General features: G+C 44.1%; 2 protein-coding genes across 8 annotated transcripts in view; one reads left to right on the forward strand and one right to left on the reverse strand.

Moving 5' to 3' along the window:
- PDE6A (phosphodiesterase 6A) overlaps positions 1–24,318 on the reverse strand; it is a 128,958-nt gene that overhangs the window by 2,725 nt on the left and 101,915 nt on the right. For 3 of the 7 annotated variants that reach the window (XM_069592418.1, XM_069592416.1, XM_069592413.1), the window contains 5 exons: positions 7,655–7,718; positions 7,318–7,392; positions 6,568–6,651; positions 4,127–4,274; positions 2,327–3,371 (listed from right to left, as the gene is read on the reverse strand). In XM_069592418.1, coding sequence (XP_069448519.1) covers positions 3,196–3,371; positions 4,127–4,274; positions 6,568–6,651; positions 7,318–7,392; positions 7,655–7,718 — 547 coding nt within the window. In that variant the 3' untranslated portion in view covers positions 2,327–3,195. Of the gene's footprint in view, positions 1–2,326; positions 3,733–4,126; positions 4,275–6,567; positions 6,652–7,317; positions 7,393–7,654; positions 7,719–24,318 lie in introns of those variants that run through there. The other 4 variants (XM_069592419.1, XM_069592417.1, XM_069592415.1 and 1 more) reach the window with 2 other exon arrangements.
- The window catches only part of SLC26A2 (solute carrier family 26 member 2), a 110,494-nt gene continuing 89,893 nt past the window's right edge, over positions 3,718–24,318 (forward strand). Inside the window, exons 1-3 of the mRNA XM_069592425.1 lie at positions 3,718–3,759; positions 4,167–4,689; positions 4,966–5,056. The gene's annotated coding sequence lies outside the window, so the exon portion shown is untranslated. The remainder of the gene's footprint in view (positions 3,760–4,166; positions 4,690–4,965; positions 5,057–24,318) is intronic.

Raw genomic sequence — 24,318 nt, forward strand, 5'->3', positions numbered from 1 at the left:
CCAAACAGCTTTCAGTCTGAATGTTGTGACCTCTTGGCTGTTTCTCTCTTGCTGTCAGACAATACTAGCAATACACTTGTTTTTGCAAAACAGCTTAACTTAGGTACTTTTCACACATTTGTTTCAAATGATTGTAAAACATACGGGGCAACAGGAGGCATGGATCACACTGCATATGTTTAGGGCAGCTTTTGTTTTTTGTTCCTTTAATGGTATAGCAGTGGTAGCTGAGGCTCTGAGATTTTGTGGGGCAGATTTTCAGAAAACTCTGTTTCATCAGAATGCCTTTCACATTCAGAAGCAGCACAGAAATCCAACTGCCCAAACTGGGGGCTCGAAGAATAGGGTTTTGCAGGTGGTCAGTCCCTGGGCTATTCAATAACACCTCCAAAAGGTGTTTTATAGCTAGGACCCCCTCTGTGCTGTATGTTTTGTCAAAGGATCCTCCAGGTCTCCACTTTGCCGGCCTCGCTCGTGGGTGACTTTTGAAGGGATTGGTCAGCTTCCACCTCAGCACTTTGCCTTATCAATGTCTAGTCGCCATCTAGTGGCCAAAGACTGTATCCACCAGCTACCCAGATAGAAGGCAAATAAAATAAAGCCTTTCGACCACCTTGCAGTCCAACACCAATGTTGGGAATGAAATGCAAGGACATGAGCGAACTGTCTGTGTGTTTAGAGCCCAGTGTAACACCAGTCAGAAGCCCCAGAAGCAACCACTCAGACTGAAAAATACACTAGCTCTCCCGAGGGCAGCGGAAACGTGAGTGGACCCGGCCCAAGTGCCCAGGAGGGGTTTACTGTAACTGCAATACTGGCAGCCCAGCTGCTGACCTTATAAGTGAACCTCTGCCAGGTGGCCCCCACTGGACCCTCAGGACAAGCAGAGAGGTTGTGCATGAGGATTTTTTTGGGGGGGCCTGGCCGTGGCCTTTGATATGGTCTACTGAATAGCCAAACAGCTTTTGTTTGCTTGTTTTGTATTTTGTATTTAAAAATCTTGTCAAATGTTTTTGTGTTAGGAATAAAAAGTCATAAACTACTCCCAACTTTGTTTCTTGAGGAATGTTCTGATTCCAACAGAAAGAGGTTGGAAATCTCAAGGGGTGTGTGGTCAGGGTGGTCAGTGGACCAGGGAAGTGGACCGCTTGGATTTCCAAATGGTTTCAGTGGAAGATGACCATCCAGAAGTGCGACGTGGGGCAGTCTGCTCCAGAAATTCACACACACCCACCCCCTTCACCTCCTTGTGCTGCGATATTAGCATTAGCATTGGCTTGGAGCATCTGCTTCTTCCAGAGGTGGCTGCTAATGTTGAAACCAACCCAAGATTCCTCACCCCACCCACCCCAGGTTTCTAAAGAGATGGTGTCTGTAGCTAGCCTTAATTGACTGGGCAAGGTGGTCCCTATGGTCCCTTTCAGCATTTCCAAATCTTGGACTCAAATCCTTTTCTCTTGGTGTGATCATGAGCCTAGAGAATTCTGAGCAATAGGAAGCCAGGGCTTTCCTCAGCTCTGTAACAGGGTCAAACCAGGGAATGGCTCACCTTGTGAGGTTTGGGTATCCCCGGGGTACTACCGTAGGGGGCATTATTTATTAGGAAGCTCAACAAGGTAACTACAGCCTGGGGTGCGTGAGTGCAAGGCTGTGTGTGTGTGTGTGTGTGTCTGCACGTGTGCACGCTTATGTGTGTGTGTGTGTGTGTGGAATTACATTGATGCATTTCTTGAGAAAGGTGCAAGAATTTCACCTACACAGAGGGACACATCTGCTTTGTTATTTATAATAGAAAGCTAAATTTTAATTTTTTAAAGGACACTGCTAATGATTGAGAATCGAGTTTTTAGTTTTGCTATTTTTTTTAATTGGTAGAGGATTTTTTATATATTTTTTCCATTTTGTTGGGTTGTGTCCTTATTTATATAAATACTTTATCTGTGAGAGGCAAGGAAGAAAACTTCTTTGCTTTTAATTATTGTGGTTGTCATCGTCCCTATTTTATTTCTGGTGTGATTTATCTGTCTTACCTTCTAAATGAGAAAATGTTTTCCTGTATTTGTACATTGTCAGATTCTATAGTTTCATAGATAATTTAACCAAATTGCTCTATGTATTATTATTCTGTGAGTATAAAGTTCTATTTTAATGTCTGTAAATACTTCAGAACTGGCTTCTTTTCTCAAACTCCACTGTGGAGTTATTGTTTACATCACAAAAACTGTAGAATCTCTATGCTCATGTACTGTAAATAGTGAAGTGATCTGCTTATAAATAAACTTAACAAATACACTATGGAGATTAAAAAGAAAATACCACCCACAGCTCTGCCCAGGTGTGTCTTTCTTTATTGGGTCCTATGTGCTTGTTGAGGGTTGCTCTGGCTACTAACTAGGAAAAGGCTTCTAGTTTCAGGGTCATCTCTCAGAGAAGACCTCAGCCCAGGGTGCCTCTCCAAAACTTTCCAAGTTTGCTTGTCCTTTCTTCATAGCACTTTTCATGGATCACAAGGAACCATTCAGACTTGCTTCCCATAACATTGTTCCATTACCAACTTATTGCCAGTATGACTTATAAAGCTATACCACCTTCTGAACGAGGACTCCCTTGTTTTGGTATATCTGCTTTTCCACACACACATACTACATATATGTGCTAAAAGAGATATTTTGACATTATGGTTTCAGGCAAAGACACTTGCCAGTTGACAACTGTGAAACAGTCTCTGGACAGAGAATATGGAAAAGCGACTTGAATTGTGTACCATATTTGGGTGAACTTGAAACATTTTCCTTTGCTTACTTACTCCCAGTGAGAGCAGTGAAGAGTGGCATCTCCCAGGACCTTTCATCTTGGACGTGTGTGTTATTGCTGCGAAGTTGCCCTGGGTTGAGCCAATATGGCCAGGCCTTAACACCTGGCACGGATCTGTCATTGGCTGCAGGCCACCACCCTCAGGCAAACTGTCTCCCTGGGGATGAGGTAATCCCGAAGGGACTGAGTCTGAGGGCTGCTTGTTGACAGCGCTCATCACTGCTGAGACCACAGTCTTCAGTAAAGACTGTGTAAAGGGTCTGGGCAGCTCATCACAGTATCTGTCACAACTGGATATTAGGGGTTCATGTGTGGCGTGTGGTCATGATGTGATTATGTTTGAAAACACCCATTCATCTTTAAAGATGCGTAATGCAGGAGTCAATGATATGCCTGGAATTTGCTTTTAAATATTTCAGCTAAGGAAAAAAAAGAAGAAAACTCTAAAAGGACAGATGAAGCGAATGCGGCAAAAATCCTGACGTTACCTGCTTGACGGGTAGGAGTCAATTCATTGTGTAATTCTCTACTTCTGTGAATGGCTGCATATTTGTGTACTATAAAATGAAAGTATAAGAACACAAAAGATTCTAGGTAAGTAGGTGAGTCCCGCACTAATGTTTGGGTCTGTGAAAGCTAAAATGTCAGTTGTCACTCAATAAAAAGTTCTCACAGCTGAAAAAGAGGCTTGAAAGCCACTAGGAAAGATGTAAACTAAATTCTCTTTCAGTTTTCAAGCCCCACAACTCTGACTTCTCTAGCAGGTGAAGTGTGGTTTCCCACAGGCCTGGGTCCTCTCGTTCATGAAGGGTGGGGCCGGCCTGGGCCCTGGGTCCTCGCTCTGCTATTGGACACAGCAAGACTTGGATGCAGGCCCACCCCCAGGTTGCTTTCCGCCGGGCTGACTTCCTGCGGCTGCTGCAATCAGGAAAGACAACACACCAGGTGAGAGGAGGCTGCCGCGGGCTTTCCCTATGACCTTGTTTGGACCAAGAGTTGCAAACTCAAGGGCTTTGGAGGTCCTACATCCACCACTATTGGAGTTTGTCCTACTCTGGTCAGGGGCGGTTGGGGAGGAGTAGAGGGGAGGCTCCTTTGCTGGGAGCTTCAGTCTTGGGAACCAAGCTGTGCCACTGCTGAGGTGTGATTTGACCACGACACTTCACCTCTGCGAGCCTCTGTGCTCTCTTATGTAGAATGGGGGCAATTGGGTTGTGGAGGGGCCTGAATGGGCCTACGTGTGTAAGGCTCTGTGGTCGTGAGCGCCCAGTGTGTGTGGGGTTGGGCCCCCCATCCTCCCGCTTCCGCAAACCTTGGTTGGCTGCCTGCTGTTTCTGCTTCTCCCCCTCCAGCTCCTTCATCTTGGTCTCATACTCATCGGCAAGTGCTTTCCACTCCTTGCGGTTGTTGGTGATCCCATCCAGCATGGGAGTGATCTCCTCGTGGAAACGGGAGAATTCCTGCAAGAGACAGAGCCTCTGGCACAGGCATAGAGCCCTGGGATCCGGCTCCAGGCAGAGCACAGTGTGTCACGTCCTCACTGGAGTGAGCTTCCCCAGGGGGGCGGCAGCTTCCATCACCCAGTGGTGTTGGAGACGACACTGCAGGGCCCTCCGTCACAAGGTCCCATACCTCGCTTGCGTAATACCCTCCTGCGGCACCACCTGGCTTTCAGGATGGATCACAAACTCCACAAGGCTCCCAGACCCAGTGGTCTTCCTCATCACCAGCTGGAACCCTCCGGACATTCCAGATCTCTGTCTGGGCCTCACACCAGCTCGTCGCTTTGCTGGAACTCTCTAACTTCCCCCTCTTTTCCCTTGAGGGCTCTACTCAGACATCACTTCCCCAGGGGAGCCTCTTCTGATCCCCAAGGTAAGTCGAATCCTCTATTAGCAGCTCCCCAAACCTTACATTCCCACCTCACATTTCACTGCAGTGACCCCCTCTGCTAGTCTGCCTCCGGAGCTGTGCGCTGGGGAGGCAGGCACATCTCTGCTCGTTCACTGGGGTGACCCTGGCCCAATACAAGGTCTGGGACACAAAGATGCGACAAGGATTCTAACGGTTTCTTAGCCCTAGAATAAAAATAATGCCTTTAAGCACAGCATGAGACAGTTTATGATGCTCTGTGTCTCCTTTGGTCCTCAGAAAACTCCTGCCAGGTGGGACAATGAGACTCCTCACTCCTAGAGTTTTGGGTGAAGACATGGAGATGCAGATTGGCAGAGATTTGCATAAGGTGAGAAAGGCACATCCAGGGTTCACTTCAGAGTTCAGCCAGAGCTAGCTGTGCTCAGATCAATTCTGCCACCAGCCTTGTGACCTTGGGCAGGTCCCCATGAAATTGGGACGGTACCTCATGGAGTTGCTGTGATAATGCACGTAAAGCTCTTAGCCCAGGCCCCATTGTTTTGTATATTACTGATGATCACAGAGAGCATCAGCTACCCTGCCCTGTTGCTTGGAGGATCCCCGTTAGTCTGCGTTGTATCAGAGATGCACTCGTGCGCCCCCTGCGGGCAGAAGGGCTGCAGCTCAAGTGAAAGTAAAAGTTGCTTAGTCGTGTCTGACTCTGTGTGACCACATGGACTATGTAGTCCATGGAATTCTCCAGGCCAGAATACTCGAGTGGGTGGCCTTTCCCTTCTCCAGGGGATCTTCCCAACCCAGAGATCAGACCCAGGTCTCCAGCATTGCAGGCGGATTCTTTACCTGCTGAGCCACAAGGGAAGCCCAAGAACACTGGAGTGGGTAGCCTATCTCTTCTCCAGTGGATCTTCCTAACCCAGAAACCGAACCGGAGTCTCCTGCATTTCAGGTGGATTCCTTAACAATGAGTTTATCAGGAAAGCGCCCACGCAGCAGAAAGAGCCCTCAAATACAGGGTCAGGCTCCCCCTCTGATGCTGTGTCCTGGCCCTGTCATTTCTCCTCTCTGACATCTGTCTCCTCGTGTAACATAGCCAAAATAAAAATAACCAATGGGAGGTGGATGGTGGCACAGATAATATGGATAGGGGCATGGTGAGGTTCTCAAGAGGGAGACTTTAACGTTGAGCCAAAGCTCAAAGAGAAAATTCAGAGTATCTTTCGACGGTTGAGTAACTGTGACCTGTCATATTCCCGCCAGCTGGGGAAGTTAACTGGACATGTATCTGCTATGCTCCCCATGTCTCTGCCTGAAAAGATGATACATCATTTGACCCACAACTATTTACTGAACAACTCGGGGCTTCCTTGATAGCTCAGTTGGTAAAGAATCCACCTGCAATGCAGGAGACCCCGGTTCGATTCCTGGGTCAGGAAGATCCCCGGGAGAAGGGATAGACTACCCACTCCAGCATTCTTGGGTTTCCCTTGTGGCTAATCTGGTAAAGAATCCGCCTGCAATGTGGGAGACCTAGGTTAGATCCCTGGGTTGGTAAGATCCCCTGGAGAAGGGAAAGGCTACCCACTCGCATATTCTGGCCTGGAGAATTCATGGACTATACAGTCCATGGGGTCGCAAAGGGTTGGACACGACTGAGCAAACTTCACTTAGGATGTATGAAGCTCCAGGCTCTCGCCTGGGTGAAAAGTCACAGAAGCTCTTATGGGGCTGTCCTGACAACCAAATGCCACTGGAGATGAGATGCATTTTGTAAAGTAGCACTCACAGGTCACTTGCCAGGGTTTTTTATTCCTGATATCATTTGGGAATCCCAGGCTCATCAGAGACATTTTGTTGGGCCTCAGAAAGCGAAGGACCTACCTTGTAGACAAAGGTGCAAACAAAGTCGATGAAGCCAACCTGAAGCTTAGGGAGTTCATCTGCCTTGTTTCTGTCCATCATGGGCTGTTGGGGAGAGAGAGTTAATTGCACTGGGCCCCTGTTGGGCTGATGCAGCAGGGAACCCATCCTACCTATAAAGTGAAGCATTCTTCCAAAACAAAAACCCTCTCACTGGTCTCCCTGAGTCTGGTGGGGAGCCAGCGGACCATTCCAGCCAAGTTTACTTTCAACATCGATAGATTCACAGCTGGACAGGTCTTCCCCTTGCATGGTCTGTGCTGTTAGCACAGAGCCATGGGAGGTAGACTCCTAGACTGTCGGAACTGAAAGGGAAATCTAAGTTTTGGCCACTTGTCAATCTCGACTGAGCTGACTGAGCCAAGGATACACCTTAGAGCAGGGTCTCCAAACTTTGTGAGGGAGTATGTTGCTGGGCCCACCCCCAGAGTTTCTGTCCAGGTAGGTCCAGGGTGTGCATGGCGGGGGAGGAGGTGGAGTGGTCTGTGGACTTGCATCTCTAATGTGTACCCGGGTAACAAGGTTGATGGTGGTCTCCAGGGAACACACTTCGAGAACCACTGCATTAGGGGAAGGTCATCTCTGTGGTAAGGTCACACATCTGTGTGTCAAGGATGAAGGGGCACATCTCTCCATCATGGCCAGGTCACTGCTCTCCACCAGAACAAGATCACACGCCCAGTATCAGGCTGAGGTCCCTTCTCTACTCACAATGGGATTCTGTTGCAGCACCGTGCGCTCCAGGTCACCTTGTTCCCAGAATTCAGCAGCAACCAGCAGAGCCACCTGCAACAGGCAGACGCCCTCCACAGAGTCAGGTCCCAGCCCCGGTCCTACCCCTGCTCCCATCCCACTTGGGCTTCCAGCTCAGCAAAAAACACCCCACTCCTGCCCTAACACCCACGCTATGTCATCACAAGGGATTCCCACGTCTTGCCAGAGGATAATGGAGCAGTGGGCTGCCTCAGCAGCTAGAGAATCCAAGCTGCGTTAGCTGCTGTCACCAGGACTGGGATTCTCCTCCTCTCAGGACAGGAGGAGTGCGTACCTTGCTCTGCACCTCCCAAGGCTTGGTGATGGCTGAGAGATCACAGGCGGTCATCATCATGGCCCTGCACACAAGGATACCATCCATCAGTCCGGAGGCAGTCAGTGCTGTATATCTGGTTGAGTCCATCTATCTCTTCTTTTTCTGCCCCTACTGGTAGGTAGCCTCATCCCATTGTGAACAGAGGTGTCAATGCCCAACTGCATCTGAAGGTCAGGTTTTGAAGTCAAACAGATTTAAATCCTGCCTTTGTCAGTTATTAGGAGTTTGGCATTAAGCAATTAAGCTAAGTTCTCTGTGCTGCGGTTTTCTTGTCTGTAATAACACTGCTACTTTCTTCATGGAGTGAGTGCAAGATTCAATGGGATAATGTGTGTAAAAATCTTTGCATGGTGCCTAGATATATTATGTGCACAATGTGTGTGTGTTAGCCAGTCGTGTCTGTTTGTGACCCCATGGCCTGTAGCCTGCCAGGCTCCTCTGTCCATGGAATTTTCCAGGCAAGAATACTGGAGTGGGTTGACATTCCCTTCTCCAGGATGTCTTCCCAATCCAGGGATCAAACTGGGGTCTCCTGCATTGCAGGCAGATTCTTTACTGTCTGAGGCACCGGGGAAGCCCATGTGCACAGTAAACTGGCAATTATCAGGAACACATGTTGGGTTTCCATACATTAGGTGCCCCACACTGTTCTAGGCATTTTATAAATATCAATTTCATTTAAATCTCATCACATCCTCAGAGTTCCTTCTGACTAGAATGGAACAGTATTTCTCAACCTTTTTCTCTTCATCCTCCCTGATCTATTGTCAAAGAACCTTTTTATACATCTTTCCTATAACCACTTCACCATGAAATTTTAATAACACAGACATACTGTACCTCTGGAGGGCCACAGATCACTGTATTATCTAAGATTTTTTTTTTTTGCTCCTCTCCTGAGAACTACTTTTTGCCCCATCAGGTAATGCATGATGAAAGGAGAAGGACAACCCTGGTCATTGAGAGGAAGCCTTATGTTAAGAAGTAGAGGAACGGACTGAGGAAAGAAAGGATTAAAAGATAAACTCTTAAAAGACTTTCACAGTAATAGGAAGGTAAGACAGGTATTGTTACATAGTTAGGTATGACATAAGACAGAAAGGGAAGGACCATGTGAAAAGAATTGGAGCAAGAGGAGGGAATTTGATAAGGTATTTCAGAGATGGGGCACAGTGGTATGAAGTCTGGGATGGGAATCCAGGGTCATGTGCTGTGGGTGTCAATCCCATGCTGGGGAGTGCAGGTGTATCCAATAAGCAGGGAGCCCATTGATGTTTCAGGGTTGGATCATGACTCATCAGAGCTGCTTGGCAGCACCTGTGGGATAGAGCAGCGAGAGGGAGGGAGGCAGGGAGGAAGGAAGGGGAGATGCTACAGCAGCTCAGGAAGACAGCAGAGGGCCTGAACTCCCTGGCTGGGAGAGCATGGGATCAACCCCATGTGGTAGAGTCAACCCCGCTTGGTGAGAGGATGGGCAGAGACTGTGGGGGATAGTTGGAGAAGCTTGGGGCTCTGAACCTAACTAGGACTTGGATGATTTTACAATTAACCAGATATATCTGGCATAGGTTACATAAGCTGGTCTGGGAGGCCTTAAGAGTTATGAAATGTTAACAAGTTTAACTATCTTTAACCTCAAAAACTCAAAAAATTCTTTAAGTAAATAAGCTTTCAGGAATGCATACATCTTCTTAGGAACGCATTCAGTAGTAGTGTTAGTCGTGCAGTCGTATCCAACTCTTTGCGACCCCAGGGACTGTAGCCCACCAGGCTCCTCTGTCCATGGGATTCTCCAGGCAAGAATACTGGAGTGGGTTGCCGTTCTCTTCTCCAGGGGATCTTCCTGACCCAGTGATCGAACCTGGGTCTCCTGCATTACAGGCAGATTCTTTCCATATGAGCCACAGAGAAGTCCCATAGGAAAACATTATTCCTTGTAATAGCATCAGAACACATGCCTGTTGCTTGCTGTTAAGTGTTGTCAACTTGCTACGCTTTCTGTCAAACACATTAAGCAAATGAATGTTTGGTTGCACATCCAGGAGTCACTGGTTCCTTGTTACCTGTCAGTGTCCACATTGTGAGTGGACACAGGAGAGCTCTGGATGTTTACTTTCCCTGGGTGAAGAAAGCATGTGACAATTACTCCCAGGAGTTAGGGAAACACCTAAATGTTTTATAGATAGAGATTTGATATGTGCATGGGATGGGGGCTGGGGGTGGGGGACACTTGGACACCAGAAAAGTCAGTCCCAAGCTTCATGCCCTAAAGACAAGGCATTATATTCACTTCAGCACTGTGGCCTTAGGTGTTCTTTGACCAAGATGCTATGTTAGGCATTAGGGACCCAGAGAGGCCTGTGGGGAGTCACATAAGGAGCAGAGGGGAAACACATTCTAGGCAGAGAGAGAACACCTCGTGCAAAGGCCTTGGTGGAAGAAAGCCTGGAAGCAAGGAGGGGCTCAGGGAGCAGATGGAAGAGGGGTTGAGAGGGGACCTGAGATGAACAGGGTAGACCCAGAGCCCAGGACATTTTCATACTAAGAGCAACAGGAAGAGTCACTGAAGAGTGGGGGAGGGGTCATATTTGCATTTTGCAGAGAACAACACAATGGCTTCAGTAATGAGGTCCCAGGAGCCCAGTTAGGAAGCCATTGAAGGGTCCAGACAAGAGATGAAGAGATGGATGTGGCAATAAAATGAAGCATCCAGACAGACAAGGCATTTAAAAGTAAACTCAGCATGACTTGGGGATAGATTAGACATGCAGAGTGAGGTAGATGGCAGTGTCAGGATGAAAGAGGACACCGTGGTTATTATGCAGAAGAGAGCTAGAGTAAGTCTTGAAGACTTGTGGAGAAATTTGAACCTTATCCTCAAGGTGGGTGAGAGTCATCAATTGTGGGGGCGGATGAAGTTGAACAGTATGAAACTGAGTGCAAGGCTTTGGAGTCAGACCGAGCAATTAGATCCTCACTCTTGTCCTTAGTTGTCCTATCCAGGACAAGTGACTTATGTCTTTGAGGCTCTCTCTGATCTTTGGTGAAACAAGATAATCACAGTAGGTTGGGTCGTACAAAATTCTGATTTTGTGGGTCATAAACAGTCGATTGCAGCAACATGGATGATCTAGAGATTGTCATACTGAGGGGAGTAAGTCAGAGAAGGAGGAATATCGTATGGCATTTTAAATGCGTAATCTAAAGAATGATACAAATGAACTTACAAAACAGAGACTAGTAGACTTAGCGAACTTATGGTTGCCAGGGGGAAGGATGGGGAACAGGATAATTAAGGAGTTTGGGGTGGATATGTACATCCTGCTGAATTTAAAATGGATAACCAACAAGGACCTACTGTTAATATATACCACATGGAACCCTGCTCAATGTTATGTGGCAGCCTGGATGGGAGTTTGAGGGAGAGTGGATACATGGATATGTATGGCTGAGTCCCTTTGTAGTTCACCTGAAATTATCACAACATTGTTTGTCAGCTATATATTAAAAAGTTAAAAAAAAAAGTAAAACAGTTGAAAGTCAGCAATTTCATGGGCTCAATGCAATATATCTGTCCTAGGGGTTACTGTGACCAATACATAAGATGATTTTATAAGTGCTACCATGGTCCTTATCCTCATCACTATCACCTGCATCATATTAATCACCAGGATGGGCTCCTGCGCACCAGGCCCAAAGCAAACATTACTTCTGCTCAGCTGAGATGCCCAGCAGTGCTTCTCCTTGACCCTTAGCTCGAAGCGTGACCCTGGAAGCATCCCAGGGACCCTTGCGAGGCATTCAGACTCTTCCTGGAATTACCCTTGGTCTGAAGTGGATAGCCTGTGGGGGAAGTTTGAAGGGAGCCAAGGAAAGCTGTGGGTGTATGGGAGGGGGATAGGGTGACCTGGTTGATGTTCCACGAATGCCCTTGCGACACTAGGTAAGTCACTTTGTCTCTCTGAGCCTCATTTTTTCCATCTGTAAAACATGAGACCAGGAGGCACCAACCTTTTCTGTAAAGGGCCAGATAGCAAATATTTTAGGTTTTGCAGAGCATGTGCACTCGATTGCATTACTCAGTTTCATCATCGCAATGGGAAAGCAGCCACAGATAAGATCAGTTGGGGCTTGGCCACCAGAAAGGTGCTGCTGAGGCCTGGGCTTCGTGGCCTGGGGCTTGAGGGGAGTTGGAGGTTGTTAACTCACCCAGCACCCCTTTGCTGAGTGCTCACTGTATGCCAGGCCCTGGAGAGATTGCTGAGGACTTAGCCCTGGAGGCATTTACCATTAAAATAGCTCTTAATCGACTGGCCCCACACCACTGGGGTTCATGAATTGTGCAGTTTGCGGTGTTTTTGGTGTCTTCGTGGTTTTCATACTTTTCCTCTGGTCCTTCCCAAAGTTCCACTCTCTTGAACACAGTGAGCACCTTATGCCAGGTACCAGGTGACACTGGAGCCAAGGTGATGAGCTCACTGGGTTTTACGTGGCTCTTAATTGCTGCTTGACAACAGCTATATACAAAGCCTTGGCCACTATTCCATTATTTGCAGGATGTATATTAGAAGAACATGTTTAGCACAGTGGTTGCCTTTGGATTCAAATGCAAAAACTGTTTTTAAATTCTTTTATGGGGAAAAGGGTGGAGAAGGAAGGACTTATTACTTGCAGCAAATAAGGGGAACACCAGGGCCTCTTTTCCCAAAGCCGTGTCTCCCTGAACTAGCAAAATTGGGGACATTTTAAACTATGGGTACATGTGTATTTCTGAGGGGGCTTGAGTAGAGAATTCAGCACAGAATTGGAGCAAAGATTGAGTCCAAGTTTCACTTGATTGAAGTCAAGAGGGTCCACATTATCATTCCATCCCTTACCTGGGTGGGGGTCTTAGTTCCCAGTGACAGGACTTACTGAAGTTCAACTTCTTTATGTCTCATGGAGAAAGAATTTGGTGAGAGACAAGGTGATAGGTAAGAAGTGGATTTATTTAGAGAGGTACACATTCCATCAACAGAATGTGGTCTGTCTCAAAAGGCAAGAGTGGCCCTGGGAGAAAAACACTCCACAGACAGAGTGTGGGCAGATTCTAAATTCTTAACATTCATTTCTAGATGGTTGGATGGATGGGGAAGGGGAGGATGAGCTGCAGAGTTAAAAAAAAAAGAAAGAAAATGACAGGGTCACTTATTTCTAAGTCAGTGCCTAAGTAGGTTCAGGTTACTTTTAGGCACTTGTGAAAATATTTAAATTTTAGTTTCTTTAAAAAAAAAAAAACAACAACATAGTAATATTGAATATATGAATAATGAGTTAAGCCTGGATTATATTTGCATTTATATTAACAGTCATAAAATATGATTTTTATTTATTTAAATGGAGAAAGATGCCATTAAGGTAAAGTACCTATGACCCATCTACAAATGTCATAATGTGGCCCTCTATTAAAGGATATCAATCTATGGGTACTAAAATTGGAATTCTTATAATTTCTTTTTCTTTTTTATAGTAGTTTTTTTTTAATAGCTCAAGGACAAAATTATAAACTTTATTAAAATAAATGCAATTTATATCTTCAAGTATAGCAGTTGGGTCAGAGATCATCTGCTGCTGCTGCTGCTAACTCACGTCAGTCGTGTCCGACTCTGTGTGACCCCATAGACAGCACCCAACAGGCTCCTCTGTCCCTAGGATTCTCCAGGCAAGAACACTAGAGTGGGTTGCCACTTCCTTCTCCAATGCATGAAAGTGAAAAGTGAAAGTCAAGTTGCTCAGTCACGTCCAACTCTTAGCGACCCCATGAACTGCAGCCTACCATGCTCCTTCATCCATGGGATTCTCCAGGCAAGAGTACTGGAGTGGGTCGCCACTGCCTTCTCCTTTATAATTTCCATTTATCAGGAAATATTATTCGCTATTATCTTTATTCCCTCCACCATAGTTTGAAGGTGAAGTCGTTCAGGCGTGTCCGACTCTTTGCAACCCCATGGACTGTAGCCCACCAGGCTCCTCAGTCCATGGAATTTTCCAGGCAAGAGTACTGAAGTGGGTTGTCATTTCCTTCTCCAGAGGATATTACCAACCCAGGGATCGAACCTGGGTCTCCCACACTGCATGCAGACACTTTACCATCTGAGCCACCAGCGAAGCCCGATTCCACCATAGTTTGGACCCAGGTAAATAGCAGGGAGGGAACACAACTCCACCCATCAACAGAAAATTGGACTAAAGATTTACTGAGCATGGCCAGGCCCATCAGAACAAGACCCAGTTTCCCCCTGTCAGTCTCTCCCATCAGGAAACTTCCATAAGCCTCTTATCCTTCTCTATCAGAGGGCAGACAGCATGAAAACCACAATCACAGAAAACTAACCAATCTGATCACATGGACCACAGCCTTGTCTAACTCAGTCAAACTATGAGCCATGCCGTATAGGGCCACCCAAGACGGACAGGTCATGGTGGAGAGTTCTGACAAAATGTGGTCCACTGGACACAGGAATGGCAAACCACTTTAGTATTCTTGCCTTGAGAACCCCATGAACAGTATGAAAAGGCAAAAAGATAGGACACTGAAAGATGAACTCCTCAGGTCGTTAGGTGCCCAATATGCTACTGAAGATCATTGGAGAAATAACTCTAGAAAGAAAGAAGAGACAGGGCCAAAGCAAAAACAACACCCAGTTGTAGACGTGACTGTTGATGGAAGCAAGGTCCGATGCTATAAAGAGCAATATCGCATAGGAACATGGAATGTTAGGTCCATGAATCAAGGCAAATTGGAACTGGTCTGGTTCCAAATAGAAAAAGGAGTGCGTCAAGGCTGTATATTGTCACCCGGCTTATTTAACTTATATGCAGAGTACATCATGAGAAACACTGGGTTGGAAGAAACACAAGCTGGAATCAAGATTGCCGGGAGAAATATCAATAACCTCAGACATGCAGATGACACCACCCTTATGGCAGAAAGTGAAGAGGAACTAAAGAGCCTCTTGATGAAAGTGAAAGAGGAGAGTGAAAAAGTTGGCTTAAAGCTCAACATTCAGAGAACAAAGATCATGGCATCTGGTCCCATCACTTCATGGGAAATAGATGGGGAAACAGTAGAAACAGTGTCAGACTTTATTTTGGGGGGCTCCAAAATCACTGCAGATGGTGACTGCAGCCATGAAATTAAAAGACACTTATTCCTTGGAAGAAAAGTTATGACCAACCTAGATAGTATATTCAAAAGCAGAGACATTGCTGACTAAGGTCCGTCTAGTCAAGGCTATGGTTTTTCCTGTGGTCATGTATGGATGTGAGAGTTGGACTGTGAAGAAGGCTGAGGGCCGAAGAATTGATGCTTTTGAACTGTGGTGTTGGAGAAGACTCTTGAGAGTCCCTTGGACTGCAAGATCCAACCAGTCCATTCTGAAGGAGATCAACCCTGGGATTTCTTTGGAAGGAATGATGCTAAAGCTGAAGCTCCAGTACTTTGGCCACCTCATGCGAAGAATTGACTCATTGGAAAAGACTCAGATGCTGGGAGGGATTGGGGGCAGGAGGAGAAGGGGACAACCGAGGAGGAGATGGCTGGATGGCATCACGGACTCAACGGACATGAGTCTGAGTGAACTCTGGGAGTTGGTGATGGACAGGGAGGCCTGGTGTGCTGCGATTCATGGGGTCGCAAAGAGTCAGACATGACTGAGCAACAGAAGTGAACTAAACTGAACTGAAACAGGAGATGGCAAGAGTGAACAATGACATTTTAGGAATGAGCGAACTATAATGGACTGGAACGGGTGAATTTAACTTGAATGACCATTATATCTACTACTGTGGGCAAGAATCCCTTAGAAGAAATGGAGTAGCCATCATAGTCAACAAAAGAGTGCGAAATGCAGTACTTGGATGCCATCTCAAAAACGGCAGAATGATCTCTGTTCATTTCCAAGGCAAACCATTCAATATCACGGTAATCCAAGTCTATGCCCTGACCAGTAATGCTGAAGAAGCTGAAGTTGAATGGTTCTATGAAGACCTACAAGACCTTCTAGAACTAACGCCTCAAAAAGATGTCCTTTTCATTATAGGGGATTGGAATGCAAAAGTAGGAAGTCAAGAAACACTTGGAGTAACAGGCAAATTTGGCCTTGGAGTACAGAATGAAGCAGGGCAAAGGCTGAGAGTTTTGCTAAGAGAACACACTGGTCATAGCAAACACCCTCTTCCAAAAACACACACATGGACATCATCAGATGGTCAATACAGAAATCAGATTGATTATATTCTTTGCAGCCAAAGATTGAGGAACCCTATACAGTCAGCAAAAACAAGACTGGGAGCTGACTGTGGCTCAGATCATGAACTCCTTAATGCCAAATTCAGACTTAAATTGAAGAAGGTAGGGAAAACCACTAGACCATTCAGATATGACCTAAATCAAATCCCTAATGATTATACAGTGAAAGTGAGAAATAGATTCAAGGGATCTGATAAAGTGCCTGATGAACTATGGATGGAGGTTTGTGACATTGTACAGGAGACAGGGATAAAGACCATCCCCGAGAAAAAGAAATGCAAATAGGCAAAATGGCTGTCTGAGGAGGCCTTACAAATAGCTGTAAAAGAAGAAAAGTGAAGAGCAAAAGAGTAAAGGAAAGATATACCCATTTGAATGCAGAGTTCCAAAGAATAACAAGAAGAGACAAGAAAGCCTTCCTCAGTGATCAGTGCAAAGAAATAGAGGAAAACAATAGAATGGGAAAGACTAGAGATCTCAAGAAAATTAGAGATACCAAGGGAACATTTCATGCAAAGATGGGCTTGATAAAAGACATAAATAGTATAACAGAAGCAGATGATATTAAGAAGAGGTGGCAAGAATGCACAGAAGAACTGTACAAAAAAGATCTTCATGACCCAGATAATCACGATGGTATGATCACTCACCTAGAGCCAGACATCCTAGAATGTGAAGTCAAGTGGGCCTTAGGAAGCATCACTACAAACAAAGCTAGTGGAGGTGATAGAATTCCAGTTGAGTTATTTCAAATCCTGAAAGATGATGCTGTGAAAGTGCTGCACTCAATATGCCAGCAAATTTGGAAAACTCAGCAGTGGCCACAGGACTGGAAAAGGTCAGTTTTCATTCCAATCCCAAGGAAAGGCAATGCCAAACAATGCTCAAACTATAGCACAATTGCAACAGTATGTGAACCATGAACTTCCAGACGTTCAAGCTTGTTTTAGAAAAGGCAGAGGAACCAGATATCAAATTACCAACGTCCGCTGGATCATTGAAAAAGCAAGAGAGTTCCAGAAAAACATCTATTTCTGCTTTATTGACTATGCCAAAGCCTTTGTGTGGATCATCACAAATTGTGGAAAATTCTTCAAGAGAAGGGAATACCAGACCACCTGACCTGCCTCCTGAGAAATCTGTATGCAGGTCAGGAAACAATAGAACTGGACATGGAACAACAGACTGGTTCCAGATCGGGAAAGGAGTACATCAAGGCTGTATATTTTCACCCTGCTTATTTAAAGAGTACATCATAAGAAATGCTGAGCTGGATGAAGCACAAGCTGGAATCAAGATTGCCAGGAGAAATATGAATAATCTCAGATATGCAGATGACACCACCCTTATGGCAGAAAGTGAAGAACTTAAGAGTCTCTTGATGAAAGTGAAAGAGCAGAGTGAAAAAGTTGGCTTAAAGCTCAACATCCAGAAAACTAAGAACATGGCATCTGGTCCCATCACTTCATGGCAAATAGATGGGGAAACAGTGGAAACAGTGACAGAGTTTATTTTGGGGGGCTGCAAAATCAGTGTCAATGGTGATTATAGCCATGAAAAAAAAGATGCTTACTCCTTGGAAGGAAAGTTATGACCAAACTAGATAGCATATTAAAAAGCAGAAACATTACTTTGCCAACAAAACTCTGTCTAGTTAAGGCTATTGTTTTTCCACTTGTCATATATGGATGTGAGTGTTGGACTATAAAGAAAACTGAACTCCGAAGAATTGATGCTTTTGAACTGTGGTGTTGGAGAAGACTCTTGAGAGTCCCTTGGACTGCAAGGAGATCCATCCAGTCCATCCTAAAGGAGATCAGTCCTGGGTTTTCATTGGAAGGACTGATGCTGAAGCTGAAACTCCAATACTTTGGCCACCTGGTGCAGAGAGCTGACTTATTTGAAAAGTCCCTGATGCTGGGAAAGATTGAAGGTGGGAGGAGAAGGGGATGACAGAGGATGAGATGGTTGGATGGCATCACCTACTCAATGGATATGAGTCTGAGTAAACTCCAGGAGTTGGTGATGGACAGGGAGGCCTGGCGTGCTGCAGTTCATGGGGTCGCAAAGAGTAGGACACGACTGAGAGACTGAACTGTAAAAAGATAATTGCCATTCATAGCTCATGGCAGGTGGCAGGCCTCACGCTCTAGCCATGGAGGATCTCTAAGCCATCCAGGGCATCCTTTGTCATATTACCAGGTGTGAAACCTTCAATTCGGTGGAGACCGAAAGGATTTAATGACAAGTGGAAGTCACGCCCTGATTCTGAAGGTACTGTAACATCCTGGTCCTACAGTAAGCACAGTGAATTAGGCTGACCCAAGAGATAGCAAAGCAGGAGACTCACAGATGTGGTTGGGACTTCCCTAGTGGTCCAGTGCTTAGGACTCCGCAGGAACTTCCACTGCAGAGGGCATGGGTTTGATCCCTGGTCAGGGAACTAAGATCCCACACCTCAGGATGAGGAGAAAAAAAAAAAAAAGATACCTCAAGGATTGAGGTGTGGACCTCAGATAAGATGAAGCTTACTGACCCGAGCGCTCCAAGGTAATCAGAGTGTAGGAGACAAGTGTCAGGTTTTTTTCCTCAAAACAACCAATTCTGTCACCAACTGGGTGTCCTCTGATTCAATTCAATTCATTTCAATACAATTCACTTTTAACCCTTGACTAGCGTCAGACTTTGCATGTTGGAGGGCTCCTTCCAAAAAGACTTCCCTCACCTTGGAAGTCAGTTGCAAGTATCAGAGCCCCAGGCTACCACACCTCTGACTTGACTACAGAGGCAAGGGGTTCTCATGAACCCCAGGTTCAAAAACTTGTTAGGACAGCCCACAAAACTTCGGAAAACTCTTCTGTTTGCCAGTTTACTGTATAGGATATAACTTAGGAATAGCCAAATGGAAGAGATGCACAGGACAAGGCGTGGGGTCATGGGTGCCTGCAGAGCTCCCATGCTCTTTTCCAGCATGTCGACATATTCACTGACCTAGTAGCTCTTTGAACTGTTTTTCATAGGTTTTTATGGAGATTTTGCCCCATAAACATGGTTTATTAAATCATTGGCCACTGACTGATTCAGTCTTCAGTCCTCTTCCCCTCCCCAGAGGTTGGGCTGGGGCTGAAAGTTCCAAGCTTCTAATCTTTGTCTTTCTAGTGATCAGCACCCACCCCGAAGCCCTCTAGGGTTCTACCAAGAGTTGCCTCATTAGAGCCAAAAGAAAGTGAAAGTGGCCCAGTTGTGTCCGACTCATTGCGACTCCATAGATAAGTCCATGGAATTCTCCAGGCCAGAATACTCCAGTGGGTAGCCTTTCCCTTCTCCAGGCGATCTTCCCAACCCAGGGATTGAACCCAGGTCTCCCGCATTACAGGCAGATTCTTTACCAGCTGAGCCACCAGGGAAACCCTTAGAACCAAAGACACTCCAATCAAGTCTGTGACTCATCGCTATCAAGGGTTTTAGAATCTGTGTTGGGAAATGGGGACAAAGGCCAAAATACATAGGTCTCTTTATATCACAGGAAAAGCCTGGCACCGTGCCTGTCATGAGCAATGCAGCAGAGCACTCCACGTGCCCCGGCTCAGCCCCTGTGATAATCCATAAGATAGACACTACTGTTACTCTCTGAGCAGATGAGGAAACAGGTACAGAGAAGTGAAGTCACCTGCTCAAGGTCAATCACCAATAAGTGAGAGAGATGAGACCAGACCTTCTGGAGTGAAGCCCTAAGTGTGTAACAGGTACACTATACCCAGGTGTGTAGTAGCTCTAATTGTGTGTCTAATCACCTAATAGATGCATCAGCCCCAAGACTGCTTCACAACAGTGCTTTCCTACCAGGTGCCACTTTCGCTTCCAGGGGATATTTGGCCATGTCTGGAGATAGTTCTTGGCACAGCTGGGGAGGAGGGGCTGCTACTGGGGTCTACTGAGTAGAAAGGGATTATGTTAAACATCTTTAAATGCACAGGACAGCCCCTATTACTGTTATTTCTCCCAAATGTCAATAGTGTTAAGATTGAGAACCCTACTTTATAGATCTTTGAACATTTTTCACTGAGTGCCTACCAGAAGAATTCTGAAAAATGTTTACCTTCTTGTACATTTTTAAGCTGACATCTTGACTATTAAAATGGTTGCATTATTCTTTAAATAGAAAGAAATCTAAATAGCATAGCATTTTTATATCAACCATCAGTGTACCATCCATTTAAAAACAAATGAACCAGCATTTCTTTAAGATTCTAGAGTTTTAAAGGCTTCCCAGGTGGTGCTAGTGGTAAAGAACCTGCCTGCCAATGCAGGAGATAAAAGACTTTGCCTAGAGAATCCCATGGACAAGGAAGCCTGGTGGGCTACAATCCACAGGGTCACAAAGAGTCAGACACTACTGAAGGGACTTAGCATGCACACGCAAACCTAAGACCAGAAACCATAAATCTCCTGGAGGGAAAGGTGGGCAGAACACTCTTCGACATAAATTGTCCCGATATTTTTTGAATCTGTCTTCTGAAACAAAGGAAGGAAAAGCAAAAGTAAACAAATGGGACCTAATTAAACTGAAAAGCTTTTTCACAGCAAAGGAAACCATTGACAAACCAAAGATTCAACCCATAGAATGAGAAAAAATATCTGCAGTTGATATGTCTAATAAGTTTAATATCCAAAAATATGAACTATTGCTACAATATCAAAAAACAGCATAAAAAACAAAAAAGCGAACAATTTGATTAAAAAATGAGCAGAACTGAATAGACATTTTTCCAAAGAGGAAATGCAGATTACCAATAGGAACATGGAAAGATGTTTAACATTGCTAATCATCAGGGAAATGCAAATCAAAATTACAATGAGAGATCACCTCACACTTGTCAGAAAGACCATCATCATAAAAAAAAAAAAATGCTGATGAGAGTGTGGAGAAAAGGGAACTCTTATACACTGTTGGTGGGAATGTAAATTGGTTTAGCCATTGCGGAAAACAGTATGACAGTTTCTCATAAAACTAAAAACAGAACTACCATATGACCCAGAAACTCCACTCCTGGTTATATATCTGGGAAAAAACCACTAATTCAAGAAGATACATGCATCACAATGTTCTTGGTAGCACTGTTTACAATTGTCAAGATATTGAAGCAACCTCAGTGTCTGTCAACAGATGAAGGGATAAAGATGTGGTGTATATGTGTATATGTGTGTGTACATATATACGTATATGTATGTGCACACATATACACACACACACATACATACATCCAATGGAGTAATATCCAGTCATAAAAAAAAATGAAATTTTGTATTTGCAGCAACATAGATTGACTTGGATGGTACTATGCTAAGTGAAATCAGTCAGAGAAAGGCAAATACTATATGATGTCTTTTAAACATGGAATCTAAAAAATACAGCAAACTAGTGAACACGATGAAAGAAGCAGCAGCAGACTCACAGATAGGAAGGACAAGCTGGAGATGCAGTGGTTACCAGTAGGGAGAGGGAAGAGGGCAATAACAGTAGAAGAAATTAAGAGATACGAACTACTAAGTATAAAATAAGCTACATGGATGTATTGTACAGCACAGAATATAGCCAATATTTTATAATAACTATAAATGGAATATAACCTCTAAAAATTGTGACTCACCATATTATACACCTAAAAGTTACATAATATTATACATCAACTATGCTTCAATTTTAAAAAAAAGTCTGGAACTTTGCATTCTTTTTTTCTCCATAAACATGTATTTCCAGTTAACTTCCCCTACAGAGTTTATCCTAAGGTTTTATACGTGTGTGTGTGTGTGTATGTATCTGTATATGTGTATAACTATATATATTATAGATATTCAAATATATATATGAAATGTGTTGATCACTTTTTCATACTGATTTTTAACCAAATATGTCCATTAACTGAAATATGTAACTAAATATTGTTGTCTTTGATCATATATCTCCAAGTATAGAAAACTTTTCTTCTGGATTGAATTACTATTATTACATGATTAACCAATACAATAAAATATATTACCTATTTTTTAGAAATTATTAAAAACTCAAATATTTTTAGAAGTTCATCTATTGATAAAGAGGATGGGACTATTTTTTTTTCTAATCAGTTAATGCATGGGGAATTCCCTGGCAATCTAGTGGTTAGAACTCTGAGCTTTCACTGCCAAGGCGAGAGTTCAATCCCTAGTTGGGGACCTACGATCCCATAAGCCATGTGACATGGCCAAAAATGAGTTCGTGAATATTTCATACTGCAAGACTAATTAGATGCAACAATTAGAAACCCTGGGAATGGAAAAAGTTTTGTTACAACATCATTCCATTCCTTAAATTCTTCCACATTATCAGTTGACAGTTTAATCAGATTCTCCTTTAAGTTTGTCCAAAGCAAACATTAGAGTCATTTACTTCTTTAGTTTCTGGGAAATATGCCATAAAGATTTGACTAGGATTCCTCATATGACTATTAATTGTACCCCAGACACTGTCTGTGTGGCACTTTGGTTAACCCAAGATACTCAGAATATGTTAGGTCAATTAAAACACTATTTATTTTAATATATCTTTCAGTTTTATGTTTTTTGACTTTTTTTTATATTGGAGCAATTTGATTAACAATGTTGCATTAGCTTCAAGTGTACAGCAAGTGATTCAGTTGTACACGTATCTATTCTTTTTTCAAATTCTTTTCCCATTTAGGTTATTACAGAATAGTGAGCAGAGTTCCCTGTGCTGTGCAGTATGTCCTTGTTTAAATATAGTAGTGCATATATGTCATCCCAAACTCCCGATTTATCCCTCCCCCTCCCAGCGCTGTATTTTTTATAAAGCGCTTTTATCTTATCACAACATTTAGCAACATTTTCATCAAAACTTTGAGCCTTCAAGTTTGACTCATTTATTTCTGGAAATGTCTGCCATGTAACATAATTGGAAATGCCAGTCTTTTATTGTCAACTAAAGCCTGCAAATAAGACTTGTTTCAGAAAGAATCTGAACTTTATTTTTCATTTCATATAAGCATGTTATTAGAATCCATTCTGCTGACCCCCACCTTATTTTTTATTCTTAATTCTAAGAAAGGCAGAGGTACTAATAGATAGATGGACAGGTATGTAGGTAGACTAGATAGATTGATGGATAGACAGACAGAAGCATGGATGAAATCAAGTACTGCTACCTTTTTGATGGCCCTGATAGCAGGGGGCCATCCCACACCCCTAACAGCAGAGAACGTGGTTCATTCTCTGAAGGAAGTAGAGTGCTAAATAAGAGATGCTCAGCTCCTGCTGCCCCACTGTACAATCAAAGGACAAAGCTCTCTGCTTCTAACGCCCTAACAAAATAAATATATAAGACAGGGAAGGTCCAAAGCCCTCCCTTGGGTTTATAACGCCGTGATTAAAAGGAGCTTTGAAAACACCAATATTTATTGTCCCTCTGTTTGATGCCCCAGGGGTCTTTACACTATAGACTTCAAGGAAGGGCAAGTTTGTCTTTATTTTGTCACATGGGATAAGAGTGAGGAACTGACCATGCCTCACCTACTGTGCTTTCTCTGGAAGATAATGTAAAGAGAGAAAATATGGATTCCCTTGAGACCATCCAAGCCTGTGTTTGTCTTGGAAGGCTTTGCAAGGACTATGTGTGCAGTCTGAAGACTTCTTCTTAAGACTACATTGGCTTTTACAATGATTCAAGAAGTCTTGCTTCTGGCTTTATTTTTTTTATTTTTGAAACCTTTCATGTCATATCTTTGTAAATTACATGATACTGCACTGTGTGAAAATAATACAATGTATTTAACCTGGTCCCCCATGATGGTCTTTTAAGTTTTTTTCAATATTTTTTATGATTACAAGTAACGTTGCAATGAATAACTCTATGTATACTTCTTGTAGCACAGGTGGGAGAAATTCTGTAGGGTAAATCCTGGATCTGGGATTCCCTGGGTCAAAGAGTATGGCTGGTTTCAATTTTGATAGGCATTGCCCTTCGTAAAACTGCACCTATTGGAGAGGTACCTGGCCGTCCGGGGGTTAGGACTTGGCGCTTTCACTGTGGTCAGGGAACTGAGATCTTGTGGCCAAAAAAAGTATAAGCCAACATTGAAAAACAAAGAAACAAAAACTGCACCTGTTTACATTCCCACCACAGTGAACAGGACCTCCTGCTGCCCCCGACTCTGCCCAACACCACGTGTTAGCAAACATTTCACCTTAGTCAATAGGAGGGATGAATAGTTATATCCCAAAGTGGTTTTATTTTTCATTTGTCTCACTATGGCTAAGGTCATCATCTTTTCATATG

This window comes from Ovis canadensis, chromosome 5, assembly GCF_042477335.2.
Source record: "Ovis canadensis isolate MfBH-ARS-UI-01 breed Bighorn chromosome 5, ARS-UI_OviCan_v2, whole genome shotgun sequence".
NCBI lineage: Eukaryota > Metazoa > Chordata > Mammalia > Artiodactyla > Bovidae > Ovis > Ovis canadensis.